The 27,239-nt window shown below is 40.6% G+C and overlaps 2 protein-coding genes across 6 annotated transcripts in view; one reads left to right on the plus strand and one right to left on the minus strand.

Moving 5' to 3' along the window:
- LOC122558213 (uncharacterized) overlaps positions 1-7,033 on the plus strand; it is a 59,220-nt gene extending 52,187 nt beyond the window's left edge. For all 4 annotated transcript variants that reach the window (XM_088000544.1, XM_043706543.2, XM_043706571.2 and 1 more), the window contains one exon: positions 11-7,033. In XM_088000544.1, the coding sequence (XP_087856670.1) occupies positions 11-253 (243 nt within the window). In that variant the 3' untranslated portion in view covers positions 254-7,033. The remainder of the gene's footprint in view (positions 1-10) is intronic.
- A 962-nt stretch (positions 7,034-7,995) lies between these two features.
- LOC122558203 (uncharacterized) lies at positions 7,996-23,130 on the minus strand. Of its 2 annotated transcripts, none has more exons than XM_043706531.2 (6): positions 22,926-23,130; positions 22,623-22,777; positions 19,086-19,254; positions 12,430-12,504; positions 10,778-10,913; positions 7,996-10,420 (listed from the first exon to the last, which is right to left on the minus strand). In XM_043706531.2, the coding sequence occupies exons 1-6, from the start codon at positions 23,113-23,115 to the stop codon at positions 10,156-10,158; spliced, it is 990 nt and encodes a 329-aa protein (XP_043562466.1). In that variant the 5' UTR covers positions 23,116-23,130; the 3' UTR covers positions 7,996-10,155. The 2 variants fall into 2 exon arrangements, with proteins under 2 accessions (XP_043562466.1, XP_087856689.1); XM_088000563.1 differs by having other exon boundaries at positions 10,203-10,420; positions 10,783-10,913.
- Positions 23,131-27,239: the final 4,109 nt, after the last annotated feature.

Raw genomic sequence — 27,239 nt, forward strand, 5'->3', positions numbered from 1 at the left:
ACAATTTCAGGCTGACCTAGCAGTAACTGGTCATGATCTTCGCTGCTACCATGACATTGTTACCTATTGGCAATTTCGATGCCTTCCTCCAACAACTCGTGGAATATTGAAAATCTTTGGAATAATTAAAGTCCATGATATTTCCTTTTACTTCCATTACTATAGCTTGCCAGTGATTACTGCATTGTGCACACCAATTATTAAACTACTACTTGCATTGAAGACCATCTACAGCAGGCCACGAGTCTGCTAAACAGACTGTTGTAATTTTAACTTTCTTCCAAAATCAGATTATGCATCTGTGCAGTGATTCAAGGTTCATGCTATGTCACTTTTTTAAGAATATATGTAATTATTTGATCAAATTTGTATTCTGATTTATTGTGTATCTTTTGTTTTGCCAACGATATTTATTGTAATATTGATGTCAAAGTTTTACTAATTCCACAACCAAAATTTCAAATACTATTTACACTCTAGCTAGTCTGCATAGCTGCTTGTTTAAAATTAATGTGACACTTTTTGATTCTAGACTAGCATTTTGATATGTGTATTGCTGAAAACAGATTTGTTGCTAAAGCTTTTCACTGATGAATAACTGAGTGGAAAGTGAAAATCTTTGCCAATCTATATTTTTCAGCAATATTAAAGTTCTGTACTCCCAAGCAATTTTGGCTTGTATTTACAACATATTTGTTCAAAGATCTATGAATGCTACTTCAAAGAGGATTGGAACTTTGGACTGATTTTAGCTATAAATAATTTTTGCATTGCAAATTGTATAAGAAGAGAATAGACAATAGGTCACTCAGCCCCTTGAACCTGCCTGTCCATTCTGGTGAATGATGGCTGATCTGTATCCTTGCCTTAATTTTGCTCCATTATGAATTGTGTTCTTCAACTTGATGTGTAAAAAACAAAGCAGTTTGATAATATCATGGCTAATTCTTCTTGTTCTGAAATTCGAGATGATCTTGCTTTAGTTGCTCAAGATAAATGAATTTGTGCTGCCTGGTATGATCCTGCTGTAGGAGAGTTTGCACATTCCAGAAAAATGTCATTGTTATCTTTTTCCGCGCCCCACCCCCCAACTGTGACAAATGTTTACTTGACTACCCATGAAATCTGATGAACAGGAAGCACATGGATTTTTAAAAAATATAACATTAGCAAACCTCAAAGTATTGGTGTGTTGGTTAAATCGAGAATGTGCTGTTTTGTTCATTTTGATGATATACTTACAAATATGACAGCTTTGACGGTAATACTTAAATAGCAATGGACAAGAAATGTAGTATCATGTCTACATCATGCACGCAAGGCCATACAGACAAGGAAGGTCAAAGGTTCCAATTCCGGAATTGTGCTCAGTTAACTGATCTTCACTACAATTAGGCTGAGGAACCTTGGTGGAGGAGCAGACAAATCAGGTACAGTTTCCAGTCGAGATTGCTAATCAATGATTCTCTATCGTCGTTGTGTGAACATTAGTGCAGAAAAGATTGATTCATTTAGGAAGTTAGATTTTGAATGGCATGCTGAAGATTGGCAAACATTTAGTAGCAGCTATAATAAGACAGTAATGAGAATTCTGAATATTTTGTTTCTAATGTATATAAAATTGTGATGGTGAATATGGAAAAAGCTCACTATGCAAACACATTGACACATCTTCAGTCACTTGTCCTACTATAATATGAAATATTCTGTTAATCATTTTAAATACCCTTATACTTCCAACTTCAAGCTTTCAATTAAATCTGAGAGCACATAATAACAGATGGAAAATTTAAAGTACAACCTATCTAATGATTTGAGTCAAGTCACTTTATGAAAAGCAGGACAAACTAGGTCTAGTCACTTTATGAAAAGCAGGACAAACTAGGTCTACTCTATATCTCTATTGCCTTTTCTAATCTTGCTGCCTTTTTAAAAAAAAATCTATATTATTCATTTGATATAAAAGCATTGCACTTATGCAATCCAGCTCTTTTTCTCTTGCCATCTTATTCCTAACATTATTTAGAGTTACTAGATTTTCCAATGAAGGAAAAAGGACTGACTTCCTTTCTATATGGTTTCTACATATCTATTATGGCTTCTAGTTTGGTCCTGTACCTCTCATCCTTGAAGGGCACTAATTGCCATAGGTGATGTATCTCATGTAGCAGTGGACTTGGAGTGTGTAGAGCTGCCCTTCTCTACTGCTCTCTGGGGGAGGAACAGGACTATGGGAAAGTGTAACCATAAACTGGATGTATGGATTCAGAGTCCCTCAGCATTGTGTACATCCAAATGCAGTTTTCTCTTAGCCCTTGTCCAGCCATTTGGTCTCAAATCTAGCTGCTACTAGGTCTTTGAGGGCAGGGTACCCCTTGTCACCAATGACATGGGGAATAAACCTTTGGAGAACCAGCTGTTGTGGAGAGTGTAAGCATTGTGACAGACCAGGATGGCAGAATAAAACCTATTGCAACTGCTGCCTGGGGCTACAAACAAGTTGGATAGTTTGGGAGCAAACATTCTCCCTGTTCAGGAATTTGGATAGATAAAAGGCCATGAATGTGTAGAATTCTTGACTGCAGAGGGCTATAGAGTCTGGGTTGTTAATTCTATTCAAGGTTAAGGCAAACATAGAGTAGACTTGCAAGGGCTGAATGCCTTATTTCTATTCCTATATCTTAGAGCTTTATAATGCCAGGGAGTTCAGTGCTACATGACTGCAGTTGATGGCATATTGTACCTTAGAGACCCTAAGACATAGGAGCATAAGTTGGTCAATGCAGTCTGCTCTGCCATTCAGTTATAGCATTGCTGACCAGATAACCATCACCTATGCTTTCTTGACTTTTTCCCAAACACTTTGATTTCTAGTCAGATTGGGAATATTGTCCCAGTTTCAACAGCATCTTTTAGGTAAAGTATTCCACAGAAGATTCAACACCCTCAGAAATGGAGTTTAATTCAGATAAATGTGAGATGCTGCATTTTGGGAAAGCAAATCTTAGCAGGACTTATATACTTAATGGTAAGGTCCTAGGGAGTGTTGCTGAACAAAGAAACCTTGGAGTGCAGATTCATAGCTCCTTGAAAGTGGAGTCGCAGGTCGATAGGGTCGCGAAGAAGGTGTTTTGGTATGCTTTTCTTTATTGGTCAGAGTATTGAGTACAGGAGTTGGGAGGTCATGTTGCAGCTGTACAGGACATTGGTTAGGCCACTGTTGGAATATTGCGTGCAGTTCTGGTCTCCTTCCTATCAGAAAGATGTTGTGAAACTTGAAAGGGTTCAGAAAAGATTTACAAGAATGTTGCCAGGGTTGGAGGATCTGAACTACAGGGGAGGATGAACAGGCTGAGGCTGTTTTCCCTGGAGTGTCGGAGGCTGAGGGGTGACCTTATAGAGGTTTACAAAATTATGAGGGGCATGGATAGGGTAAATAGACAAAGTCTTTTCCCTGGGGTCAGGGAGTCCAGAACTAGAGGGCATAGGTTTAGGGTGAGAGGGGAAAGATATAAAAGAGACCTAAGGGGCAACTCTTTCATGCGGAGGGTGGTACGTATATGGAATGAGCTGCCAGAGGATGTGGTGGAGGCTAGTACAATTGCAACATTTAAGAGGCATTTGGATGGGTATATGAATAGAAAAGGTTTGGAGGTGCTGGCAGATTGGGACTAGATTGGGTTGGAACATCTGGTTGGCATGGACAAGTTGGACCGAAGGGTCTGTTTCCATGCTGTACATCTCTATGACTCTCAAAGAAATTCCTCCTGATCGCTGTCTTAAACAGGCAATTTCTTACTGAGGTTATAACTTCCAATCCTAGACTCTTCCCACAACAAGAAAGAAAGAAGCTCTCCACCTCTAACCCTTTATTGTCAAGTCCCCAAGACTCTGTACTGCATCTGTGTAGAGAATGCAGAATTAATGTTTCAAGTCCAGTGATCCTTTTTCATAACTGGCCACTTCAGAAATGCCAGTATATCTTCTGTAGATAAAAGGCTTGAAAGTATTTCCACAGTATTCCAGTTCTAGTCTGATTCGTACCTTGTATAGCTTTAGCAGGATCTCCTTACTTTTATATATACTAGTCCCTCTTGAAATAAGGCCAACATGCCATTTACCTTCCCTGTTATCTGCTGAATTTGGATGCCTGCATTTTATGATTCATGTACTAGGAACATAGAACAAAACAGGACCTTCAGTCCTCTATATTGTGCTGACCTGTGAACTAATCTAAGCCCATCCCCCTACACTATCCTATCATCATCTATATGCTTATCCAAGGACTGTTTAAATGTACCTAATGTGGTTTGTCACACTGAATAAAGAACCTTCCTCTGACATCTGTCTTAAATCTATCACCTCCCCATTTGTAGCTATGCCCCCTCGTACAAGCCGATGTCATCTTCCTAGGAAAAAGACACTCACTACCCTATCTAACCCTCTGATCATCTTGTATGCCTCTATTAAATCTCCTCTTAGCCACCTTCTCTCCAATGAGAACAGACTCAAGTCCCTCAGCCTTTCCTCATCAGGCCTTTCCTCATCAGACCTTCCCTCCAGACCAGGCAACATCCTGGTAAATCTCCTCTGCACCTTTTCCAATGCTTCCACATATTTCCTGTAATGGGGCAACCAGAACTGTGCATAATATTCCAAGTGAGGCCACACTAGTGTTTTGTACAGTTGCAGCATGACATCACTGCTCCCGAACTCAATCCCTCTACCAACAAAAACCTAACACACCGTATGCTGCCTTAACAGCACTATCAACCTGGGTGGCAACTTTCAGGGATGTACATGGACACCAAGATCCCTCTGCACATCCACACTGACAAGAATCTTTCCATTGACCCAGTACTTGCTATTGTTCTTCCCAAAGTGCATCATCTCACATGTATCTGCGATGAACTCCATTTACCACATCTCAGCCCAATTCTGCAGTTTATCCAAGCCTGCAACCTGCCACATTCTTCCACATTGTCCACCACTCCACCAACTTTAGTGTCATCTCCATCCACCTATGCCTGTGTCTAAGTCATTTAAAGAAACGACAAATAGCAGTGGTCCCAAAAATATCCTTGTGGCACACCACTAGTAACCAGAATCCAGACTGAATATTTTCCATCGACCACCACTTGCTACCTTCTTACAGAAAGCCAGTTCCTAATCCAAACTGTTAAATCACCCTCAATCCCATGCCTCTGCATTTTCTCCAACAGCCAACCATGTGGAACCTTATCAAAGGCTTTACTGAACTCCATGTATACTATATCAACTACCCTACCCTCATTCACACGCTTGGTCACCTTCTCAAAAAAACTCAGAGGTTGTGAGACACGACCTGCCCTTGACGAAACTGTGTTGATTATCTCCAATCAAATTTGAGTTTACCAGATGATTATAAATCCCATCTCTTTATAATCCTTTCCAAAACTTTTTCCTATAACAGACTTTAGACCAGCGAGCCTTTAATTACCTGGGTCATCTCTACTGCCCTTCTTGAACAAGGGCACAACATTTGCAATCCTCTAGTCCTCTGAATCGTTATTGTCTGTCTATAGATTTAGTACCAAAGATCAAGGCCAAAAGCTCCGTCATCTCCTCCCTAGCTTCCCAGAGAATCCTCGGATAAACCCCATTTGGCCCAGGGGATTTATCGACTTTTACACTTTCTAGAATTGATGATAACTCCTTACTAACTAAGCCTTTCTAGTCTAATAGCCCGTATCTCAGTCTTCTCTACAATATTCTCTTTTTCCTGAGTGAAAACAGATGAATATTCATTTAGCATCTCTCCAATCTCTGCAGGGTCCACACACAACTTCCCACTTCTGTCTTTGACGGGCCCTATTCCTACCCTAGTCATTCTTTTATTCCTCACGCCTATAGAAAGCTTAGGGTTCTCCTTTATTCACCTGCTAAAGACTGTTCATGTCCCCTCCTTGCTCCTCTTAACTCTCTCTTAAAATCCTTCCTAGCTAATCTTTAACTCCCAGTCGCCTCATCTGAACCACCTCGTCTAAACGTCACATCGGCCTCCCTCTTCCGCTTAACAAGAGATACAATTTCTTTAGTAAACCATGGTTCCCTAACCTTATCACTTCCTCCCTGCATGACAGGGACATATCTATCAAGGACACACAATACCTGTTCCTTAAACCAGCTCCACATATTGATTGTCCCCATCCCCTGCATTTTGCTACTCCATTCTATGCCTCCCAAGTCTTGCCTAATAGCATTATAATTGCCCTTCCCTCCCATCTATAACTCTTGCCCTGTGGCATGTACCTATCCCTTTCCATCGCTAAACTAATTAACCGAATTATGGTCACACTCTCCAAAGTGCTCCCTACCACTAAATCAAACACCTGCATGGTTCATTACCAAGTACCAGATCCAGTGTTGCCTCCCCTCTTATCGGCCCTTCAATATACTGTGTAAGGAAACCTTCCTGCACACTCTGGACAAAAACTGATCCGTCCAACGTACTAGAGTTATAGCATTTCCAGTCAATGTTGGGGAAGTGAAAGTCCCCCATAATGACCACCCTGTTCCTTTCTCTCTTACCCAGAATAGTTTTGTCGATCCTCTTCTCCACATGCCTGGAACTTTGCGCAGGCCTATAAAAATCTCTCCTGTTTCTAACCTCAGCCCATACCACCTCAGTAGATGAGTTCTCATCGAATGTTATTTCAGCCACTATTATACTGTCTTTGACTAACAAAGCCACACCTCCCCTGCTTTTACCACCTTCCCTGATCTTGATGAAAGATCTAAACCCTAGGACCTGCAAGTTCCACTCCTGACCCTGCTGTATACATGTCTCTGAAATGGCCACAACATCAAAATTCCAGGTACCTATCCATGCTGCAAGCTCACCTACCTTACTCAGGATACTCCTGCTGTTGAAGTAGACACACTTCAAACCAGCTTGCTGTCTGCCAGCACATGCCTGTGACCATGAAATCCTGTCCATGTCCTCCCTACTCACATCCTCCTGTGCACTGGAACTGCATCACAGGTTCCCATCCCCCCCCCCCCCCCCCCCCACCCTACAAGAACCTCCCTAACTCCTTCCATGCTGCAGGTTTTTGTAGCTGAAAAATGTGTTGCTGAAAAAGCACAGCAGGTCAGGCAGCATCCAAGGAACAGGAGAACCGATGTTTCGGGCATAAGCCCTTCAGGGCTTATTCCATTTGATATTAAGAAATGGGTGAAGGCACTGGAGACCAAAAAAGGCTATGGGCCCTTACACCATTATAGCAATAGTGAAGATTTGCTCAGGACCTCAGGAGGTGATCAAGATTAATGGGCACTTCTGGCTGAAGGTGGTTGCAAATGTTTAATTTGGGTCAGCTCTCCCAATTTTGCCACAGCCCCTCAGCTATTAAAAGTACAGGTCATTCTGTATATGCACATTTCATTGCCACAAATTCACTAATAACATCATGGACAAATTGAGGACATTGCTTTAAAACTGGTTCTAAAGTGCATACCAGATTCCAGCCTATTATTTAAATGGTGCTGCTATTATGCAATTTTCTTATTACAGGATTGCACGAGAACAGAAATATTGTGTTACATCAGAATGGACTGTAAAATGGATTTTGCAGTGTTGATTGGGTTATGTTTGCCACTCACACTTTCGGTGTCGAGACCAATGCAAGATTTCCTTCCAGTTTCAATCCCTTCTTCTGTGAAGCAGACTATCAACCAAATGGACTGCTTGTGTTCCCACATCTTAATTAAAAAAAAAATGACTGCATGTCCAAAGATATTGAGTGAATTGCTAGGTAATTTCAGAGGTTAGTTAAGAGTCCATCAGTGTGGATCACTTGAAGGCCAGACCAGGTAAAGATGACAAATTTCATTCCCCTCAAGAGTATTAGGGAATCTATTGTTTTAAAAAAAAAACACTTATCAACCATTGTTATAAGATCACCATTAGACTAAATTTTTAATTTCAAATTTTTATTGAAATTAAATGTCACATCTGCCATTTTAGGATTTACAAACATTACCTGTGAACAGTAACACAGGGTTGTAGATTACTAGTGGCATTGCTACTATACCACCACCTGTCTGAAAGGGTTAATGCTAACAAGTACCTTAAGCAACACATAACCTAACAATGTCTCTCAAACTTCAGGGAAATCAGCTTAGGTTGGCAAAGAAGTCTCTTACCCAATGTCTGTCATGTGTAACTTTTCTATTTATCTGTTATCACTCAATAAACTACATCTTGTTTAAGACAAAAGTGTCTTGTTACGTTACCAAGCTGTGTTCCTCTATCACACCAGACTGACTAAACAAACCCTCTATATCCCTCCCAGGGAAGTGGATGGTAACAGCAAATCTACCAGACAGCTCATACAACATGGTAATTAATGGCATGGATTCAACTTATAACAACATCTAACATAAGTTGTGGTCATCAGAGGCAAAGGTTCCTCAGGATGGTGTCCTAGGTCCAACCATCTTCAACTGATTTATTATGGGGCAATACTTGCTGATGATTACACAATGTTCATTAGCATTGCCAACTCCTCAAACTGAAGCAGCAGTCCAATGGCAATATGTGAAAAGGTCAGAATTTTAGAATAGCCTTCAATTTCACATGCACTCAATGAGTGCAGTGAAAAGTCTATAATGTCACCTCTTGGTGCCATCTTAGGTACAGATGCTTTAAGTATTGTTACAGAGTTAAAAAGGTAAGCATAGGAATAGAATTTAAAAAGTCCAGAATGATAATAAAAAGTGATTACAAAGTTAATTAGGTTTTAGAGGTTCTAGTGCTTTTGCAACATGGGTTTGTGCCCACCTGCTTCCGAACATGAGGCAACACCACCTCCATGCACTGGCCTGCATCTGGACTTGCTCTGGCTCCTGCCTGTATCTGTTCTGCTGCCATTGTTCTCTGACTCAGCCCGGCCTGTGCTCACTCTTCTGCTGTCGCTGTAGGACTCTGCTTTCGTTCAGGCTTGCATTGATAAGTGACAAGTAACAGTCACGCTACACGTGTGTCAGTCAGCAACTTTCTCCAAGAGAGAATCTAACAGTCACCCCTTGATATTTAATGATATTAACATCCCAGCATCCCACACTATCAATATTCTGAGAGTTACCGTTGACCAGAAACTGAACTGAAAGAGGCATATCACAACAGGTTCAAAGTTAGTAATTCTGTCACCAATTAACTCACCTCTTGACTCCCTAAAGATTATCCACCATCTACAATGCTGAAGTCAGAAATACGAAGGAATACACCCTACCTGCTCGACTAAGTGCAGTTCCCATAAAACATGAGAAGTTCAACACCTTTCGAGACAAATTACCCGGCTATATCATTACCCCATCCGCCAACTGAAACATTAACTTCCTCTGCCATTAGTACACACTGGTAGCAGATACAAGATTCATTGCAGCAACTCACCAAAGCTTTATTGGCATCTTCCAAACCTGCACCCTTTATCAGGTGGATAAACATAGGTGACTGACACATGGGAACAGGATCACCTAAATTTTCCTCCTCAGCCACAAACCATCCTGATTTAGAAGTATAATAATACTGCAGATGCAGGAAATCTGACGTGAATGCAGAAAGTGATGAAGAAACTCAGCAGGTCTAGTAGCATCTGTGGAGCGAGAAACAGAACATTTCAAATTCAGAATGCCTCTTCTTTGGAACAGCATTTTTTTGATTTAGGCTTGTACTGCCTTTTATTAATTTCCACTGGGTTAAACTCCTAGAGCTTCTATCTTAACAGCACTGTGGGTGTACTGACACCAAAAGGACTGGGGTGCTTTGGGAGGTAGGTCACCATCACCTTCTCAAGGAATTAGTTGTGGGCATCAAATGCTGGCTTTGCCAACACCACCCGTTTCCCATACAATAATTTGAAAGAAGTACAAAATATATTCAGGCTAATTTGAATGGCAGGGTCTATTATAGCTATAGATCTAGATTTAAAAGTGAAAAAAACAGTAAAAAGGGAGATAAACTTATTGTACTTCTGAATCTTTCACCTGAGGCTTTTGAGTTTGTTGCAGTTTCTCTAATGCCAATTTGCACGTTGAGTTGCATAGATTATTCCACAGGTATATAGAGTGAGGTGTCCAACAGATAAAGGTGCTCAATTTAACTTCATTACATCAATCAATGTTGTTTTGAAGTTGATCAAAGGTGAACAGCTGGTCTGTATGCCCATCAATCATCTGCCTTACTGGTAACAAATTCACATATTGGACAGGATAATTCATACTAAGTGTAGAATCTTCCAGTTTTATTATCAGTTCCTGGAGTTCATGGTTAAGATTTTGTAGTTCTTGATTTTCTAGGATGGTGATATTACGTTCCCTCACAGTCATATCTCTTTCCCGACTCACAGAAGCCAAGTCTTCTTCGAGTCCTTTTATTCTGAAGTTGAAATTGGTAAAATATAATAAATATTATTGTTATAATAAATATAAAAATCGGTATTATTGTACAGATATAATCTTCATTGTACCAATTTTGAATCAAAAGGACAACTTTACCGGTGGATTTAATTGTTGACTCCTCTCTGAATGGTCCTTATTTAAAAGGCTTAACCAAATATTTAATATTAAAATTTCTGCCAATGTTTTTCAGTATCCAGAAAACAGGTTGGTTGTCTTGCCCTCCAATTTCCCCTTACTGTCTCACATTTTGACATATCAATGTCATTATTTTGGGAAATTGTTGAACTAACATTTCTTTTCACATTTTGGAAGTAATTTATGCTTTTGATGTTACCTCACCAAATATTCCTTCCTCATGTGCTCCACCTTTTGACTTAATTCCAGATTGTCATCCTTCAGATTTCTGTGTATTCGTGGAGAAAGGAGCAAAATTTCTTTCAAAGCTGGTTTTTCATTTCTAGATGTGTGTCCTACAAAAAGTCAAAGTGACAATAATATACAAGTATTGTGGCATTATACATAGATTTTAAAAAAATAAACTGGAAAATTCTATATGTAATAAATTTTTTTAAAACCCTTTTCAAACCTTTATCCACACGAATAAAAAAATCAAAGCTTTAATAATAAAATTATATACATTAATAAATCTGTACACTTGCCCCACATCATAGAATTAGAAATAATGACCATGAGAAAACAATATAAAGAATATATACATATATTGCAAGAAGTTGCACAAATGTATTCAACTAATATAAACCTATAGAATTATATAAATATATTAGATGTAATGTACATAGTACATTCTATAATTTCAATATTGTATGACTACTTAAATAAAACTACCTGTACTGTTTAGAACCACAGTGGTCTACTGCACAGAAAAAGGTCCTTCAGCCCATTAAGTCTACACCAATCAAAACAAGCTCCTAACTGGTCCAATCCAGTTTTACAGCACTCGACCCATAGCCTTGTTTGGCTTGGCATTGCAATTGTACTCCTTGAATGTAATGAGGGTTTCTGCCTCTACCACAATTTCAGACAGTGTGTTCCAGATTACCACCATGCTCTGGGTGAAAATGTTTCTCCTTGCATCTGCTTCAATCTCCTGCCCATTACCTTAAACCTATTCCCTCTGGTCATTGATCACTTGTCTGAGGAGAAAGTCTCTTCCTGCCTACCATGTCTATGCCCTTATAATTTCATACATTTCAATCATGTCCCCCCCTCAATCTCATCTGCTCCAAGGAACAACTACAGTCTATCTATCTATTCTTTTTTGATAACTAAAACACCCCAAACAAGTCAACGTGTTGGTAAATCTCTTCTGTGTCCTCTCCAGTATGATCACACCCTCTGGATTCCAGAACTGCATATAATCTCTTGCAGTAGCCCACCCAATGTTTATATGGTTCCAGCATAAACTCCCTTCTCAAACTTTCAGCCTTGTCTAATAAAGGTAAGTATCCCATTTGCTTTCTTAATCTCTCCATCTATTTTATCTTTCACTTCAGTGTTGTTTACCAATATGCTGCTCTAAAAAAAGATGAGGCACAACATTCTAGATATCAGTCTTTCCAAGTTTACAAAGAATTCCCTCCTTATTCTGAAATTTTTTTTTACAGATAGTTGATAATTTCCTTTTATAGCATTTCAATAAGCACTAACACTTTCACTTACTTCACTAAGCACTTACTTCACTTTCAAATGATGAGGCACTTCTCAGCTGGAGGCAATTCAACCCAATATCCATCCTTAAGCAGATCTAACCTGACCTCTCAGTCAGACATGACCTGACCCTGTTGTTAGGCAGAAAATAATTTCATTTAACTTCAACTAATCTACTCTAACCCTGCATTTGGAAACATCTGAACTAAGCCTACCTTGAGGCAGATCAGACTGACTGGAACTACTCATCTAGTTTCCATGATTAAATCAGATAGCTAGCCAAGTGTCATCAGTGGCCTGAAGTACTGGATAACCTACCTGGCTCTCGCATTGAATTACTGAGTTTCACGGAGTTCCAATTTTCCATCTCCATGTGTGTCTTCTTGGAGCTACCTTGACTCCCCAGCATCCCCCCCAAAAAAAACAAACATATCAGTCAGATGGCACAACTTACAAAGCAGCACAGTCATTTACATAAATGATTCAGATGTGAGCATAAGAGGTACAGTTAGTAAGTTTGCAGATGACACCAAAATTGGAGGTGTAGTGGACAGCGAAGAGGGTTACTTCTGATTACAACAGGATCTGGACAAGATGGGCCAATGGGCTAATAAGTGCAATTATTATTAATTCAGATAATTGCAAGGTGCTGCATTTTGGGAAAGCAATTCTTAGCAGGACATATACACTTAATGGTAAGGTCCTAGGAAGTGTTGCTGAACAAAGAGACCGTGGAGTGCAGGTTCATAGCTCCTTGAAAGTGGAATCGCAGGTAGATAGGATAGTGAAGAGGGCATTTGGTATGCTTTCCTTTATTGGTCAGAGTATTGAGTACAGGAGTTGGGGGGTCATGTTGCGGCTGTACAGGACATTGGTTAGGCCTCTGTTGGAATATTGCATGCAATTCTGGTCTCCTTCCTATCGGAAAGATGTTGTGAAACTTGAAAGGGTTCAGAAAAGATTTACCAGGATTTTGCCAGGGTCGGAGGATCTGAGCTACAGGGAGGGACTGAACAGGCTGGGGCTGTTTTCCCTGGAGTGTCGGAGGCTGAGGAGTGACCTTATAGAGGTTTACAAAATTATGAGGGGCATGGATAGGATAAATAGACAAAGTCTTTTCCCTGGGGCCAGGGAATCCAGAACTAGAGGGCATAGGTTTAGGGTGAGATGGGAAAGATATAAAAGAGACCTAAGGGGCAACTTTTTCACGCAGAGGGTAGTACGTGTATGGAATGAGCTGCCAGAGGATGTGGTGGAGGCTGGTACAATTGCAACATTTTAAGAGGCATTTGGATGGGTATATGAATAGGAAGAGTTTGGAGGGATATGGGCCGGGTACTGGCAGGTAGGACTGGATTGGGTTGGGACGTTTGGTCGGCATGGACGGGTTGGACCGAAGGGTCTGTTTCCATGCTGTATATCTCTATGACTCTATGACAGAATGAAGCTCTGACTAATGCAGAATGAACCTGTTTAAAATAAACCTCAGACTGTGGGGGTTTGACTGTCCCTGTATGAACTCACTGTAATTGTCTTGTACTGTATTCCATTTTATTCTTGGAAACATCAGATGAGTTACTAGTGGTTCTTCACATTTAAGCCAAATCCATTTTCAAAGATAAAGTCTGAAAGTGTTGGAAATTCAGTCAGCATATTAAAGGAAAGATGGAATTATGGCATTTTGGATGTGTAAATTTTTTATCTCTTAGCCGTCAGCCTGATGAAGGTACATAGCTGAAACATCAGAATCAGTTGTTTTCATTTTATACATTCTTGCATACATCGATTTGCTAGATGTTTAGCTTTGTCTCAGATTTACAATTACGTGAAGCAAACCCCTTTACCTAATTTCAAATATCTTCTCAGTTGCATTGCAGCCAGAAGATCAGTCAAAACTCAATGTGTCAGAAATATTTGTCAGAGATTGAGCTTAGAGTGAGGGTGAAGGAGAGAGAGAGTTTTTGAAAATGCTAAAATAAAAGGGATATAAAAGACAAAAAAAACCTAACTGTTAATCTTGTAAGAAAGCATATGGTGTATTGGCGTTTATTGGGAGGGGGATTGAGTTTTGGAGCCACAAGGTCATGCTTCAGCTGTACAAGACACTGGTAAGGCCGCACCTGGAGTATTGCGTACAGTTCTGGTCACTGCATTATAGGAAGGATGTGTACGCTTTGGAAAAGGTTTGGAGGAGATTTACTAGGATGTTGCCTGGTATGGAAGGAAGGTCTTATGAGGAAAGGCTGAGGGAACAGAAGCTGTTTTCGTTAGAAGAAGGTTGAGAGGTGACTTAATCGAGATTAGGTTAGATTCCTTACAGTGTGGAAACAGGCCCTTCGGCCCAACAAGTCCACACCGACCCTCCAAAGAATAATCCACCCAGACCCATTTCCCTCTGACAAATGCACCTAACACTCTGGGCAATTTAGAATGGCCAATTTACCTGACCTGCACATCTTTGGACTGTGGGAGGAAACCCACGCAGACATGGAGAGAACGTGCAAGCTCACAGACAGTAGCCCAAGACTGGAATCGAACGTGGATACTTGGTGCTGTCAGGCAGCAGTGCTAACCACTGAGTCACCGGGCTGCCCGTTCTGAAGGCTTCTCATTTTCCAGCCGTCCTTTTGCCTGCAAACATCTGCCCCCAATTAGCTTTTGAAAATTCTTGCCTCATACCATCAAAATTAGCCTTTCTCCAATTTAGAACTTCAACTTTTAGTTCTGGTCTATCCTTTTCCATCACTATTTTAAAACTAATAGAATTATGGTTGCTGGTCCCACTGACACCTCAGTCACTTGCCCTGCCTTATTCCCAAGAGTAGGTCAATGTTTGCATCTTCTTTAGTCAGTACAGCCACATTCTGAATCAGAAAGTTTTCTTGTACACACTTAACAAATTCCACTCCATCTAAACCCCTAACACTATGGCAGTGCCAGTCAATGTTTGGAAGGTTAAAATCCCCTACCATAACCACCCTATTATTGTTACAGATAACTGAAATCTCCTTCCAAATTTGGTTCTCAGTTTCTCACTGACTATTAGGGGGTCTGTAATACAATCCCAATAAGATGATCATCCCTTTCTTATTTCTCAGTTCCACCCAAATAATTTCCCTGGAATATCCTCCCTAAGTACAGCTGTAATGCTATCCCTTATCAAAAACACCACTTTCCCTCCTCTCTTGCCCCCCCCCCACTTCTACTCTTCTGATAGCATTTGTATCCTGGAACATTAAGCTGCCAGTCCTGTCCACCCCTGAGCCCCCATTCTGTAATTACTATGATACCCCAATCTCATGTTCCTAATCATGCCTTCTCTGTTAGGTCTCTTGCATTGAAATAAATGCAGTTTAATTTATCAGTCCTACCTTGTTTTCTGCTTTGTTCCTACCTCAACTGACTGTTTGACTCGCTCTTTTTCCCCAAATGTACCGGTCTCAGCTTTCCTCAATATCTTCCTCTGTCCCACCACCACCATCACCATCGCCCCCCCCTACATTTTCCATTTCCACCCCTTCATAGTTGTTTGAAATGGGGATAGCCACAGAGGATTCCTGCACTACCTGCCTATCCCTCCTACCTTTCCTGGAGTTAACCCATCTATTTAACTGTATCTGTATCTTTTCTCCCTTCCTATAACTACCATCCATCACACCCCCAGCTCTTATGAATTCCTCATTGCCTCTACCTGTTGCTCCAGCCGATCCATTTGATCTGATGGGTTTCACAACCAAAGACACTTCCTGCTGACATAATTCTCAGTAACATGGAAACTCTCCCTAACCTCTCACATCCAACAAGAGCATATCACCCTACTAAAGACCATCTTTGCTCCTTCACAATCAAAAGACCCAGCAAATAGCACCGTCTTTTTGCTCTAAAAAACAGTGCTCCAGGCTAACTTAGTACTTATGGTTTATATTTTTAAAATTTAATCAAGAGACAGATTTCAATAAAACATATAATCAAAAAAGAACCCACTCTACTCACTACTGTAGACTTACAGCAAGGTTATATGTTAAAAACTATGTACTTATCAGTTCCTGTGCTGCTGTGAGATCTCCCAAACAGGTTCCTCCAAGATCAGTTGTGAATTTCGCCGTTTGTTCATTTTTCCTCGACGTACTCTGATGTCCAGAGATACATGAATTCAAACAGCAACTGTGCAGATTCACTACTGTGTCAGTTACAAGTTTCTTTCTCTCTTTCCTTCACTGACCATGTGCTGCCTTTTGTCTGTCCTTCTCCCTTTTAGTAGGGCCGTTATTTTGACTTTTTCCTTCGAAGTTTCAAAACAATGCAACAGCATATAAAACAGTCATTGCTGCTCCTGGAATTTGAGGAACTCACCTCCAACACCTAAAATACCTCAAAAAAAGGAGCAGCTCTTACAGTCACAAATTCTTCCTGTCCTCCATCTTGGATTACCTAGAATCCTTGTGATCCACACATTTGTTCAGGACTGCCTCATCTACCCGAACTCTAAGTCATGGGACCTGACTGTATGGCTCCCTCATCTCGTACCCATACTGGACCATTTCTGTGGTTCCGGCACCGAACTTCATTCCCCAAAGTAAATTGTCTTTCTCACTTAGAGGAAGCATGTGGCCGGCACTGACAGTGCTGATGCCATTTCATCCTCCCAGGTCTGGAAATATTAGATTTAACCTGATGCATAGTCTTTTCCCCATCAGAAACTCTGCTGGAGGTATCCCTATTGTTGCGCGAGGGGTGGCCCTATAACCAAACTGGAACAGTTTGGTATCGAGTGACACTGTAGGCTGTTTCTTCAAGCCTGCCTTCAACATTTGGACCACTCTTTTCAGCAGACCATTGGACGATGGATGGTACGGAGCTGTCCTTTTGTGCCAAATGCCTTTTGACTTTCGGAAATAATCAAATTCCTTGCTGGTAAATGACATCCCATTGTCTGTGACCAATATTTCCAGGAGTCCATGTATTGCGAACGATATTTGCAGTTTTTCCAATCATCATCCCTGAACAAATTCTATGCATGTCCAACCACTTTGAATGAGCATCCACAATGAGCAGGAACATTGAGCCCATGAGAGGACCAGAATAGTCAATATGTAACCAAGACCACAGTTTACCCAGCCAATTCCATGAATGTGGGGGCACCAGCAGTTACAATTTTTGACTTTGTGGTCACTCTGGGCATTGCCCCACCAATGCAGCTATGTCAGAATCCAACCCTGGCCACTAGACATAACGTCTCACTTGCATCTTCATTTTGGAAACCCCTGGATGACCCTGGAAGAGATTAGCCAGTATCGGGAACCTACCTTTACTTGGATGCATAAGATAATCAGAGAGTTAGATAGGGTGGACAGTCAGAGCCTTTTTTTTTGGATAGCGAAGGCTAACATGAGGAGACATAGCTTTAAATTGAGGGATGATAGATTCAGGACAGATATCAGAGGTAGTTTCTTTACTCAGAGAGTAGTAGTGGTGTGGATCGGCCTGCCTGCAACAGTAGTAGACTTGCCAATGTTAAGGGCATTTAAATTGGTTTTGAACACACATATGGATAATAATGGAACATGTAGGTTACATGTAGGGCATCAGATTAATTTCATAGATAGCACAACATTGAGGGCCGAAGGGCCTGTACTGTGCTGTAACGTCCTATGTTCTATGTTAGCAGGCTCTGCACCTTAAAGTGAGAATATACCATACTAATATCACTCGCTGTGTAATAATTCACTGACGGGACTTACAATCAACTTGGAGACAGCGCTTATGAGAATAAGAGAAGTTGGAAGATGCATGGTTTGGAACTAGAAGAAGAAATGTTTAGTCATTGTCAAATTGAAAACAAGTACTTCAGATTAGAATCAGCCACAGGAAGAAATTGCCAAAACCTTTAGAATAGCTGTGGGCCAGGAGAATAGACAAATTAGAAGCTAGGAGTGTTAATTTTCTATTGAATCGCTGCCCAAGTATTGAGAGCTCAGGCTTGAACTGCAAAGTTCTTCAGCTAACAAAGCAGCCATGGCAAAAGTTTGGAGTTAGTGCCAAGAAAGTGGATCAGCTTCGGAAGCCTTTATGGACAGGTGAGGCATTGTGGAAAACTTAGGGTTAGGTCGTGAGTTTTAGTCTGAAGTATCTGTGATTGTGTTTTTATTGTACTTTGCAATATAAAGAACAAAGTTTGTGTTTATTTAGTAATATGTTGATTTACTTGTTGTTATATTGTAAAATTAATTTGTTTTAAACCAAGGAATTTCACAGCTTCATTTTCTTGTAACTAGGTTTTTGAATTTTCCTTTTAATCTTAACATTCACAGTGGAGATCATAACATTGAATTTTGTTGATAAATACATAAAGGGCTTTTTTTTTTAAATTGCAGAGGCAGAGAAACTGTTTTATTAAACTGTGATTATATGGACAGCTAAATGAAATACAGGGCTGAGAAGTGGCAAATGGAGTTTAATTTAGATAAATGTGAGGTGCTGCAGGACATATACACTTAATGGTAAGGTCCTAGGGAGTGTTGCTGAACAAAGAGACCTTGGAGTGCAGATTCATAGCTCCTTGAAAGTGGAGTTGCAGGTAGATAGGATAGTGAAGAAGGTGTTTGGTATGCTTTCCTTTATTGGTCAGATTATTGAGTACAGGAGTTGGAAGGTCATGTTGCAGCTGTACAGGACTTTGGTTAGGCCACTGTTTGGAATATTGCGTGCAATTCTGATCTTCCTATCGGAAGGATGTTATAAAACTTGAAAGGGTTCAGTAAAGATTTACAAGGATGTTGCCAAGGTTGGAGGATTTGAGCTATAGGGAGAGGTTGAATAGGCTAGGGCTGTTTTCCCTGGAGCGTCGGAGACTGAGGGTGTGACCTTATAGTTGAAAACTACAAAGGGTTGTGCTCAAACCTAATTATTTAAAAATGGACAAAATAGTTATACCCACGATAGACGAATCTAGTTGCATTCAATTCACTCTTTACCTGTAGAAGTAGTGCAATCCTTTTCTTCAGAGGCTGTTTGAAGAATCTGAGCAAGGTACCAATATCCCATCTCACCCAGAACACTGCAAAATGACTTGAACATGTGGCCGTCAGCATTTCTAACAATCTCGAGAAGTTTGGCCATTTTAAGCTCTGCCAAATCCTCTAGCTGTGTGGATTACCAATTACCCATGTTAGTTTGTTTGGTCTCATTAAAAAAATTGTAATTTTTAACATTATGTTTATTATAATCTACTTCATTTTAGATATAAATGGACAAGGTGAGCAAATAAAAGGGAGTTATATTTCCAAGTTCACCTCCCAAGCCACATCCACCATGACTTGTAAATAAATTGCCATTTTTTTCAGTGTCACTGTGTCAAAGTGCGGGAGCTCTCTTCCTAACAGCACTGTGGATGTACCTACACCAAATGGACTGCAGCAGTTCAAGAAGGAAGCTCACCTGCATCTTCTTGAAGGCAAATAACGATGGGCAATAAATGTTGGTCAACCAATGATGATCATATCCCGACTTATTCAAAACAACTGTAATGCTACAAAAATCCATATACTAACTTTTAAGGTTATTATTGAAACACAAGCAAATATGGAATGAATAGAAAGATTGCTTGGCTTATCAAGCCATTTTGCGTAACAGACCAATAATAATTAGCTCTTTCATTGATTTGAATCAAACTCCTGGATGCAACAAGGAGGTAAAAGTTACAAAATTGGGAAGACTTGTACATTTCTTGAATGAACACATTTCCGATTAAATTAAGCATCAGGATATGAATTTAAATCCCCACCATTAAACTTTTCTTCTATTGTTGATATTCAATAGAGAAATTTAATATCTCTGCCTGTCTTCCTAACATGTAATCTGGCTGCTTAATCAGACTTTCTGAAAGAGATATTTGATATGCCATTAAATATTTTCCCTTGGAACCTGTTTCATAAGTTTTATTCCAATAAAAGAGGAATTCTCATTTTTAATTTTGCTTGAGATTTTGATAATGCCCTTCTGTAGTTTTCCCATCATTGTTTCCAGCACTTTACTTCACTTAAACTCTCAGGAGTCACATCCAAATGCCTGTTTAATACTTGCTGATGAAAACGGCATTCTTATATTACATTATCCCTCCAAATTAGCATTAAATAATATAGAAACAATTTAAAATGGCTAAAATATTATATTCACAATAATATCAATGTCTACTTAAAAACTCTAACTTACTTGAATGATGTGACTGTAGCCAGTTGTATTTAATTGAAACATTAAAAGGAATAACCAAAAAGTCTGAGGAATTAAATTTCTGCCATAATTTCAGGGTGACTGAATTAGAGTTAGGCCATTCAGACGCAAAATAAACCCATAAAGACTATGAGCAGAAGCAGACAATTCAGTCTCTTCAGCCATCTGCCACCAATCGATAGGATCATGACTGATTTATTTGCAGTCAAAACCTCCTGAACCTGACCACTGACCAAATCAGAAGTTCCAACCCTGTAAGGGTTGACCTGTAAGCCACAGCTCCAACAGTACTGTACTAATTTCTGTACTGTATTTCTGAGTACTGTACTAATTTCCTTGTGATTGTAACTTCATTGATTTTCTTTCTCCCTGATATACAGCTATTAAAAGAATATGTTTGTCTTCCACAGAATGAAACTGGAAGCTAAACATTTATTCATTTAATTCACCATTTCCTTATTAGGTTCTATTTAATTCTCCATTCTAGAGGAACAACACGCTTTACTTACTGTTTGCTTTTAAATACTGATAGAACTTTTACATTTCCAGCTAGCTTCCTTTCATACTTTAAATTTCCTTCTAATTACTTTTTTTGTCATTCTCTGCTGTTCTTGTTTTCTTAGGATGATAAATTAGACAGGCTGAGCTTGTTTCCACTGGAGATTAGAAGACTGATGGGTGACTTGATTGTAATGTATTAGATAATGAAAGATGGATATGAAATGTTTCCTCTGGTGGGTGAGCTCCAGAATTAGGGAGTGAGATTTTAAAATTAGTGATCACCCTTTTAGGAAGGAGAGAATTCTTTTCTCTCAGAGGATTGTGCAACTTTGGAACTCTGCCTCAGAAAGTGGGGGAGGTGGAGTCATTGAATATTTTTAAGGCAGAAGCAGATAGATTCTTATTGGGCCTGGGAATCAAGAGTGACCAAGGATAGAATGTGGAATTCAATGTGCAAACAATTCAGCCATGATCCTATCGATTGGTGGCAGATGGCTGAAGAGACCGAATTGTCTGCTTCTGCTCATACTTTGTATGCGTTTATTTTTCACCTGAATGGTCTAGCTCTAAATTTTAAGATGTTCTTTATTCCCTCATCAGAGCAAGTGGCTTCCCTATCAAATCCTTTCAAAGTTTTAAATGCCTTGATTTAATCCCACATCCCAATCTGTGAAACTCAAAGAGTTACAAATAGTATTATGAAGCCTACCCCCATATTTGAACTTTTAAATTTGGTATCTCTCTGTGCTGTACAGCTTTCAAGTTGCCCAAAGCTGAGCTGAGGACTCCAGATGTGTGTCAGACCGACATTGTATATAGCTGAGGCAATACTCTATGGCAGGGGATCAAGGATTTTCAGGATAAATGGGTATCTGAACAGATTAGCGATGATCTTATTGAAGGGCAGAGCAGACTGAATGGAGTTGAATCAAGATTGTGGCACAGTAGGTTGGTAGTGTTGGGGCTGAGCCCATCCACTCCAGGTTAGCCGCATTCCTTCTCTCTCTCTCCTTTTTTCTCATCTGAGGTCGCAGGGAGGCCAGAGTGATATCAGCAGTGACTTGTGGTTCGAGGACCCAACGCATGGACTCCTGGAATAGCTGTGGGGTATTAGCTGCAGCAATGGTGGAGCGGGGACTGTTTTGGCAGCAGCAAGTCGTTGAATGGGACAGTGTCAATGCCTGAAGTGAGAGATCCTGCCTGTGGTAGGCCTGGAGCAGGGACCTAGATTCAGTCCTGGATCCATGTTTGGGACCCCAGCCAATGAAGATGAACTCTATTTACATACTTCCTTTTTATTCTTTTGCACCTCAAAATGGCGCCGGATTGTGGTGACAGAACACTATTCACTGTATCTCCCACAAGAACTAGGAGACATAGCCTCAAAATAAGGGGGAGGCAGATTTAGGACTCAGTTGAGGAGGACCTTCTTCACCCAAAGTTGTGAATTTGTGGAATTCCCTGCTCAGTGAATTACTTGAGGCTTCCTTGTTGAACCTTTCTAAGGCGAAGGTAGATTTTTGAACAGTAAAGGAACTGAGGGTTATTGTGAGCAGGCAGGTAAGTGGAGCTGAGTCTTTGAAAAGATCAGCCATGATCTTATTGAATGGCTGAGCGGGCTCGAGGGGCCAGGCAGCCTACTGCTCCTATTTGTTATGTTCTTACATACCTGACAATAAATCATTCATTCATTCATTCACTCATTCCTATTCCACACACCCACAGGGGTGTGAGGTTAATGAAACTTCCAGTGGCAAGAGGAAAATCAAAGACAGCCTTACCTCAATCAGTCCTATTTGATCAGTGGTTAAGATTCCCTTCTCGTTCAAACTCCGGTATAAAGAAGGAGACAACTTGAGATGTTTCACCAGAAAAGGGAAGTATGATCCAATTGCATTGGAATGGCGATTATTGCCTCTTCTGCAACTCTTTTCACCTGATTTGAAGAGATACAAAATTGATTATAAAAAGCCCTCCCATAAAGACGGAGATTTCACCTTATTACCATCAAATTACACAATTCCCAGAACAGTGAAGTGAGGTTATTATAAAAGCACAGCGTTTTTATCGGTGCAGTAACTCACAATAAGTTGGCTGTTCTCGAAAAGTGACTTTCTTTTTCCGGTTGCTGACCGATCTGGACATTGCTCGAAGAGGTGCTTCGATTTGTGAATTTATAAAACCTTCGTCATCTCGCAGCGTATTGTCCCTCCAGCTCGGTCCTCGGGAGGGTTGTTTCCAACTCTTAGAAAGCTCAGCCCGTGAACCCTTCATTCACCAGCCCCTCACTCAAACGAATGCCGCTATTTATCATTGACACAGAACCCACAGAAATAAGGTAAAGTGTGGAGCCTGCCTTCTGAGTTTGTTGTATGAAGTTGCTAGGTAGCAATAGGATTTAAGTAAGAGTTGCTTAGCGCACCTATAGAGAGAAAATCTCACAATAAATAAGGAGCGGCTGGAGTTTAGACACTCCCAATACACAATGATGGACCTAATCACGTCGTCTTAGGAGCGAGGCAGCTGGTTAATGGTTCGATGGTTGAGGGGAAAAAGATGTGCAGCCTTGGTACATTAAGTCATCGCTGTGGGACCATGTTAAAAATCACACAAAGCCAGGTTATAGTCCATTAGGTGGTTGTGTGGGACCATTTGGAAGTGATTGCAGAGAGGTGACCATTCTGTAACAACATGTCCCACTATTCAGCTGGAAGCCATCTGCAGCAATTGTAATTGCAGCGTTGCTAGGGATTTACTAAATCATGAATGGCAATATGAACAGAGTTAAGAGTGATGTGCTGGAAAAGCACAGGAGGTCAGGCAGCATCTGAGGAGCAGGGGAAGGTGGGAGTGTTGTGCGGAGTGGTTCAGTGGTTAGCATTGTTGCCTCACAGAGTCAGGGACCCAGGTTCAATTCCAGCCTCAGGCGACTGTCTGCGTGAAGTTTGCACATTCTCCCCGTGTCTGTATGGGTTTCCTCCGGGTGTCCAGTTTCCTCCCACAGTCCAAAGATGTGTAGGTCAGGTGAATTGGCCATGCTAAATTGTCCAAAGTGTTCAGGGATGTGTCGGTTAGGGGGAAATGGGTCTGGGTGCATTACTCCCCAGAGAGTTGGTGTGGACTTATTGGGCCGAAGGGCCTGTTTCCACACTAGAGGGAATCTAGATTCGACATATCGGGCATAAGCCCTTCATGAGGAACGAACAGAGTCAACCATAGCTAAAGAAAGAATACGCTGAACGTAGGCAGTCAGTGCAGAGTGTGGAAGGGGTCTCTGTGCATTTTTATTAAAAAGGACTGGTGCGAGTAAGGTTTGAGGGAGTGAATATTTTAAACAGTAATAACTTATTTTTAGTTGTGTCAAAAAAGTGAACTAATTATATAAAACATGAATGAAATACATAAAAGCAGGTCAGCTGGAGGCGGTAGTGGAAGAGGTGCACCACATCCTCAGTACGAGCTCAGGCAAACATTGGCTACAATAAGTGTCTGTGATTCGAGGAATTTCAGCTAGAGTCTGAGATGTGGACATTGTGATCCATCAGGGAGCAGGGTTGCCCCTTTGTCAGGTGCAGTGAGCGAGAAAAGCAGTTTATAAGCAGAGAGATCAAGGGTAGAGAGATCAAAAGATCATACAACTGGTCTGAGTGGAGTATCAGATAATACATCTCTGCAGGTGACCAAGAGTCATTGAGATGTACAGCACGGAAACAGACCCTTCGGTCCAACCCGTCCATCCCGACCAGTTATTCCAAACCAATCTAGTCCCACTTGCTAGCACCCGGCCCATATCCCTCCAAACCCTTCCTATATACCCATCCAAATGCCTCTTAAATGTTGCAATTGTACCAGCCTCCACTACTTCCTCTGGCAACTCAGTGTTAGATCATGAGTAAAGTCACAACAGCTAAATAACCAGAAGGCGTTACTTATAATCTGATTAAGTGAGGCAGAGTGATAATTACAAAACATTTTGACATAACTAGAACAAGAAGGATTCTCTGTGCGTGTCAGAGAAACGAGAGTATGTGTTAGAGAAGCAGAGCCTGAAAAATAATCATTTGGTCACTACCTCAAAACAGGACTTGCAGAGTTACATTGTACTTTGCTCAAAAACTGCATGAGTCTACGTAAGACTTCACTTTTTAGATTAGAATCAGTCTAAACGTTATGGCATAGACAGGGAAAACAGAGGGCGAACATCTTATCTGTGCCAACAGTTAACCTGAGAATGTAACTTTTAAAAAAAAAGTTTTGTGATTTAGATATGAAATTGGAGGTGTAGTGGACAGCGAAGTGGGTTACCTCAGATTACAACAGGATCTGGACCAGATGGGCCAATGGGCTGAGAAGTGGCAGATGGAGTTTAATTCAGATAAAGTCCAACACCGGCTCCTCCACATCATGACTCTTATAGAATGCATTGTCAATAGAAGTGTCAGGGAACCAATGACTTACACACTTAATGGTAAGGTCCTAGGGAGTGTTGCTGAACAAAGAGACCTTGGAGTGCAGGTTCATAGCTCCTTGAAAGTGGAGTCGCAGGTGGATAGGATAGTGAAGGCGGTGTTTGGTATGCTTTCCTTTATTGGTCAGAGTATTGAGTACAGGAGTTGGGAGGTCATGTTGCGGCTGTACAGGACATTGGTTAGGCCACTGTTGGAATATTGCATGCAATTCTGATCTCCTTCCTATCGGAAAGATGTTGTGAAACTTGAAAGGGTTCAGAAGAGATTTACAGGGTTGGAGGATCTGAGATACAGGGAGAGGTTGAACAGGCTGGGGCTGTTTTCCCTGGCACGTCAGAGGCTGAGGGGTGACCTTAGAGGTTTACAAAGGTATGAGGGGCATGGGTACGGTAAATAGACAAAGTCTTTTCCCTGGGGTCAGGGAGTCCAGAACTAGAGGGCATTGGTTTAGGGTGAGAGGGGAAAGATATAAGAGAGACCTAAGGGGCAACCTTTTCACGCAGAGGGTGGTACGTGTATGGAATGAGCTGCCAGAGGATGTGGTGGAGGCTGGTACAATTGCAACATTTAAGAGGCATTTGGATGGATATATGAATAGGAAGGGTATGGAGGGATATGGGCTGGGTGCTGACAGGTGGGACTAGATTGGGTTGGGATATCTGGTCGGTATGGACAGGTTGGACCGAAGGGTCTGTTTCCATGCTGTACACCTCTATGACTCTAAGTGAAACTATCATGGTCATTTTAATAGATGAGAGACTTAAACAATCAAGGTATTTTTCAATGTATAATTTCAGTTACATCACACTGTAAACGTTTGCTATAAATTCTGTGTCTTACAATTGTTACTCCACAACCACCTGATAAAGGAGCAGTGCTCAGAAAGCTAGTGCTTCCAATTAAACCTGTTTGACTATAACCTGGTGTTGTGTGATTTTAACTTTCTATACCCCAGTCCAACACCAGCTCCTCCACATCATGACTCTTATAGAATGCATTGTTAATAGAAGTGTCAGGGAACCAATGACAAACAAGCTACTTTATTTAGGATTGTGTAATTCGTGATTTTACAGCAAAAAGGATCCTCAGAAGAATTGAGAGATTATTTTTGTTAAGTTTGTGATGTTGAACTTTGATTTTAAAAAGGAAAACAGGAGGTAGAGGGCTGATTTGACTGAGGGTAGATCAGACAATTATATTAAAAGGTTGATAACAACCATTGAAAAAGAAATTCAAATCTCTTTTCCCTCATGAGAAATAAACATCCAATAGAAAAAACTAAGCTAAAGGCTACTTAGCTGAAAGTGGTGGCAAGCTTCCTGGCTTTGTTTATACTAAATGGTAAGATATTATGAATCAGGTATCTGACTGAAGGGGGAAAGTAATGAAAGGCAGGGATACTGTACATATCCAGTTAAGCAGAGTTAGTATGTTCTATGACAGGGAGCAAAGAGGCAGGAGATATAGCCTGGTCCAGATGAGCTGGGAGCCCATCCCTGAATGTACAATACCCCAGCCAGTGATGGAAGATTAGACGCATATATTTTGTAGGATTCAATGAGAACATGCCAGAGATTATGCCTAATTTGTCCACAATGTAGATACTCCTGCTTAAGGATCATTTAGTAAATGCAATTACTAAAATTTGAATTTGGTCACCAATTATAGATATACATTGTATTGATGCAAAATCCCCTGTTATGGGGAGATTTGAACTTGGCTAGTAATTAGCCCAGGTCTTTGATCATTATTATTTGTAGTATGTTAATGCTGCTTCTAAACTGCATCTTCTTTATACTCTTTATGATCCACTTGTTTATTACCTCTCATGGTCCCTTCCAGGGTTTTTATTGGTTTAAAGCCCTTTTGTCCTGTCCCCTTTTCACATCATGCTACTTAGTACTTTCATTCAAAAGGTAATCATTGACC

Source organism: Chiloscyllium plagiosum, unplaced genomic scaffold (genome assembly GCF_037043375.1).
Source record: "Chiloscyllium plagiosum isolate Xiang-an unplaced genomic scaffold, Cpla_swu_hap1 HiC_scaffold_2, whole genome shotgun sequence".
NCBI lineage: Eukaryota > Metazoa > Chordata > Chondrichthyes > Orectolobiformes > Hemiscylliidae > Chiloscyllium > Chiloscyllium plagiosum.